This window comes from Wasmannia auropunctata, unplaced genomic scaffold (genome assembly GCF_000956235.1).
Source record: "Wasmannia auropunctata unplaced genomic scaffold, wasmannia.A_1.0 LD336067.1, whole genome shotgun sequence".
NCBI lineage: Eukaryota > Metazoa > Arthropoda > Insecta > Hymenoptera > Formicidae > Wasmannia > Wasmannia auropunctata.
In genome coordinates, this window is record NW_012026823.1 from 431,308 (window position 1) to 436,640 (window position 5,333).

General features: G+C 28.2%; 1 protein-coding gene across 1 annotated transcript in view; it reads left to right on the top strand.

Annotated features, from left to right (window-relative positions):
- Nucleotides 1-773: 773 nt before the first annotated feature.
- LOC105450242 overlaps nucleotides 774-5,333 on the top strand; it is a 22,009-nt gene continuing 17,449 nt past the window's right edge. The window contains exon 1 of the mRNA XM_011689993.1: nucleotides 774-807. Coding sequence (XP_011688295.1) covers nucleotides 796-807 — 12 coding nt within the window. The 5' untranslated portion in view covers nucleotides 774-795. The remainder of the gene's footprint in view (nucleotides 808-5,333) is intronic.

Below are 5,333 nucleotides of genomic sequence, written 5' to 3' on the forward strand. Positions count from 1 at the left end.
AAAATTTGTATGTGAATCAATAATCAAATTCCATATGTAAGCCGTAAACGCTATATTTAATGTTACACGCGCACGCGTGCTCGTGCACACACACACACACACACACACACACACACACACACACACACACACACACACACACGCACGCACGCACGCACGCACGCACGACGCGCGCGCGCACGCACGACACGCGACACACACACACAACACACACACACACACACACACAAAAGAATGCGTACAATTATATTTTTTACTTTATTTCAATATTATAGTCCCACAAAACCATAGAAAAAGGATTATTGCATTAATATTTTTTAAATTCTATTTTACAATAGGAAAAATTTAATCATAAAGATGATATGGATATATAAGCATCCAAATTAAGAGAAAGATCTATACGAGAAATGTGAGAAATTTCGATACAGAGCTGTAGTTTTTTTTAGAAAGCAAAATTTTGGAATTGATCCTTGATTCAAGACATGCAATAACTATCAGCTAAATATCCGATGAAACTAGTCAATTAGTAAACTAATCAACTAGTAAAAATATAAGCAAAAAAGATGCACAGGCTATCGTAAACAGGTTTACGATAAATGTCAATGATATTCCATTCCTTTTCGGAAGAAAATGTATAAAAGCAGCGGCACTAATCGACAATACATAACTACTACGCCAGCGATTCGAAGAGCCAATAGAAAATACTTACGGATTAGCCAATTGGAACCAAGAATCTTCTTCATATCATGTAAGTTATCTACTCGCTTATCATTCTACTTGCTACTAGTGAGTGACATGAACAGATCGGTGAGTTGAACAAGTTATTTGAAACTATTTAATCAAATCTCAAATTATTCCTCTAATTATCTCAAAAATTGAAAATCTTGACAAATTTTGATAAAGTTTGACGTTATATTAAATTTATACTTTTAATTATTTATACTTATAATTTTGACAAAGTTTGACGTTATATTAAATTTATACTTAATCATCGGTTCGCATTTAGACCCGATCCGACACGACCCGACCTCGCGCGTGCCGTTTAGCACTGAGACTGTGATATATCATGTCTCCTGTATTTTAAAGTTCATTTACAAGTGGCAAGTATCATTTGACAATACAACGTTAAGATCATATGCATGAATGTAGTAAATATAGACTGTGCATTCTAATTTTAGATGTCCCGTAAGTTATATATAATGTGCATGATTTATTATTTTGCCCTCCTGAATGTTAAGAATGAAATGTTACATCATATGCATCATGCAAAAAATGGAATGCGCTTATTACGGCTATGATTTTAAGTGAACTCTTCCTCCAGCTATATTGACAGATTATATTTATTTTATTATATTTCAAGTGATAATTTTTTGATAAGAGAAACACTTACAAACGATTTGACGATAGGCTACTATGGTGAAGGTAATATTTGTGGTTCTATACTTAATTATTACAAAAGCTATTCTTAAATTTGTTAGAATAATTTACACCGACATCTAACTTTTAATAAATTCTAATTTAGACATTATATTAAAAATCTTACAAAGAATTCAGGAGAAACATCTTCGATGTTATGCAATTTTTAATCTTTGATACTGTACTTTGTACGTGATGCTGTTTTTCTAATTGTTTCTATTCTACTAAGCCGCGGTGATTTTCCAGCGTATTATAATTCATTAATCATTTCTAGTTTAAGAAAAATTTGGTTATTTTCCTTAGAAAAATCTTTCGTTTACTATTCAATATAAAAAAACTAGAAAATATCTGCTCTATATCATTTGATTTCGAACACGTTTGAGTGAAAATTTAAACAATTTAAGATTGTGACGTTATGTACATAGTTATTCACATACCTTACATTCAACAATTCCAAGGATTGTACGAAGAATATATCATATCAAAAGACACGGTCGTGTCTGGGCACTAAAGAGTACTCGCAAGATAGATTGAAATTATTAATCATTTATTACATTGAAATGCACAATATTAAATAAATATAAATAATTAAACAGTTACACAAAATTAACGTTTAATACTATTATATTGTTTTAATTATGCTAAATTAGCCATGTTAATATTATTTTATTGTTTGCTATAATACTCATAAAATAATGAATATATCAAATAAAACACAAATTTAAAATAAAACTACATCCATGTTAATAATTTGCAAGATTTTTTAAAACAAATCTGTTATTAAATGTTATATATATAAGAAAAGGTAAATAATTTTTTGTTTTTATAATAAATAGTATGTACAATAAATTATAATTTACTATTACATAAGACACAATATATTTATCTTAATTTAAATTTAAAATAAATTAATTTAGTTTTTTAAATACAAATATTTAAATTAAGTAAAACGTAATAATGTTTATTAATACACATTATTATCTTGTTATATATAATTTACATATTTGTTGTTATTTATTATATGTAATTTGCATATTAAGGTAAAAGCAAAACGTTATTACATCATCACATTTTTTTAAACTTATCTTCGTTATTAACTCTCAAAAAAATAATCTAACAAATTTAACAGATTTTCTAGTAATATTAAATTACTCATACATTTTGTTTTTTCATAATTTATATAAACAATTGTCTCTGATAATAATGTCTGAATTATTACTTTAAAATAGAATAACTTTTATAGTTTTTTAATAATTAATTTTATAATACACTTTTATAATTTTCTTTACTACCAATAAAATTTCTACATAATCTTAGATTACAAGAATAAACATTAATTGAATTACATTTCATGCGATGTAACAATAAAGCAGCAAAAAGTATGAGATTAATCTTAAGTTAAATGAGTAATTACTTCCTAGTAGTCTTCCTAGAGACAGTAATAAGAAAAAGCATATGCAATTGTATTTGATTCTATAGCTTTTCTTCTATGTAATATATCTTAAATAGTAATTAGATAATAACTCAATTTATAACGCGAGCAAAAAATACAAATATTTCATTATTCCAGTTACATTGCAAAGATGCCAAAAAGTATTGTGACATTTTTAATATTTTATTTATATTTTTACGTTCATTTTTTTATAATAGAAAATCTCTTAAAAAATTACGTAGTTAATTTTAAAGAACTTTATAATTTTATGTATATGTTGCTATTATTATAAAGATACACATTCTAAAAACTATCTCAGAAAATAACAAGATATAAGTTAATATTAAGATCTTCTCTCATCGAAAATTATTGAGGTAAAATATTAATTTTTTTCTTATTTGTTTTTATTTATTGAATGAGCATACTCGCTGGAATAGGTAAAATTTTACGTAAAAATTTTAACTTATTAAGAAATAATCGCTAAACTTTAAATAGTAGTTTTCAGAATGTAGTTTTTTGAATTTATGTTGTACAATAATTCGTGAACATTGAAATATCAAACTAAATCAAAGTTTATTTTGTTCCTGATAATTTGTTGCAAATATATGTAAAACCAACCAAATTTAAGAAAAAAATTTGTTAAACAATAATTTTTATACAAAGAATGTGAAGGAAATATAACAAAAATGCAAACCGGTTTTCTCAATAATAAACAATTATTATAAAGGCAATTGTTCTTATACTGTTAATGAAACATTTGATCATGTACAATATAAAACAGATATTTAAGATATTTTTTTACATTATTTGTCTCATCGCTATATAGTGCCAAATAATTTTAAAAGAGAAATTTGAATACGTTAAAAAGAAAATGTGTGGGTGTGTGTGTGCTCGCGCGCGCGTGTTATTAAACATAACCTTTATAATTCAAAATATATAAATAAAAAAACTTAATCTCTTCTCTATTGCATTGTTTCTAAAAAATGCTTAAAAACTTCGTTCCTCAGGTTGTGCCTCTTCACACTCTTTACAATATGTATGTCGCAATAAATATTAGATAATATATTTGTGTGCCAGTCAATGTATTTATGTAGAAAAGTACTAAAGTGAGATTTAGCAATGAGATATATATACATATATATTAAATGCGTTGCTAAATCTCATACTTTAGTACATTTCTACATAAATCATTGACAGGCACATATACAAATATATTATCTAATACCTATTGCGACATAGCATATTGTGAAGAATATGCAGAGGCACAACCTGCAGTGTCATCACTTCTAACCTAACTATACAGGGTGTAACTTAAATGACGACCACTAAGTATATAGCGCTATTCCTGATAAAAAATGGAGTCAAAAAGTCTTAAGCCTATTTTTTCTACAATTCTTAATTATACAGTTATTCCTCTAGTTAAACTAATCCAATCGGCGCCGTTCTTTAGACGGACGCACATCAGTGAACCGCGAATGCAGTAGTGTGAGTGAACATAGCGGCGTGACGCGCGGCGGATCGCTCACGCACACTACTACGCGTGCGGCTCACTGATGTGCGCCTGTCTAAAAAACGGCGTAGATTGGATTAGTTTAACTTGGGAATAACTGCATAATTAAGAATTATAGAAAAAAATGGTTCAGGACTTTCTGACTCAATTTTTTATCAGGAATAACGCTATATGATTAGTGGTCGTTATTTAAGTTACACCCTGTATAGTAGTAACGATAAACAACTTACAGAGTATCTCGGTTAATATACGACTCTCGCTATCATTTTTTCCAATGCTAATCAGTTTGATCTCAATACATCACTGTATCATATATATGTTACGTTAAGTGAGACAATGCGTAATATGTATGGTGAATTTTTGGACAATTCCCGATCGCACGTACGACTAGCGCGGTGCGGGCGGTGCGGCGCGGCGGCGCGACGCGAATATTTAAAGTAAAGACTTATCTTATTCAGGGTTGGATAAGTTAATATATTTTTTAACTAAGTTAAGTTAGAGTTAACAGTCTAAAAATTTAACTTAGTTAAGATACAAGTTAGTCCATAATAAAATTAATTGAGTGAAAAGTTAAGTTAATAAAAAAAAGTAATTAAAAAGTTAAAGTTAAATTTTTTCATTTTATAATTTTAGGGTTTTTAAATAAAGTTTCTAAATAAAGTATATAGGGTGATTTTTTTAACCTGAAACTTTCAATATCTCGAAAAATAAGCACACTAAGAAAAAATGTTTCAGACAAAAGTTGTAGGGATTCGAGGGGGACATAAGATGATAACATTGGTTTGACCCTGAGTGGCGTCGTCAAGGTCAGGACAAGGTCACTTTGAATTTTTTAAATAGAACCCCCAATTTTTCATTACATGTTCTTATAGCACGTCTCGAGAACTTTCCAAAACACAGAAATAAAATATTTTTTTATGAAATAAATCTTGAGTTATGAAGCTTGAAAGTTGAAGTATTGTCGGCATTAGCATA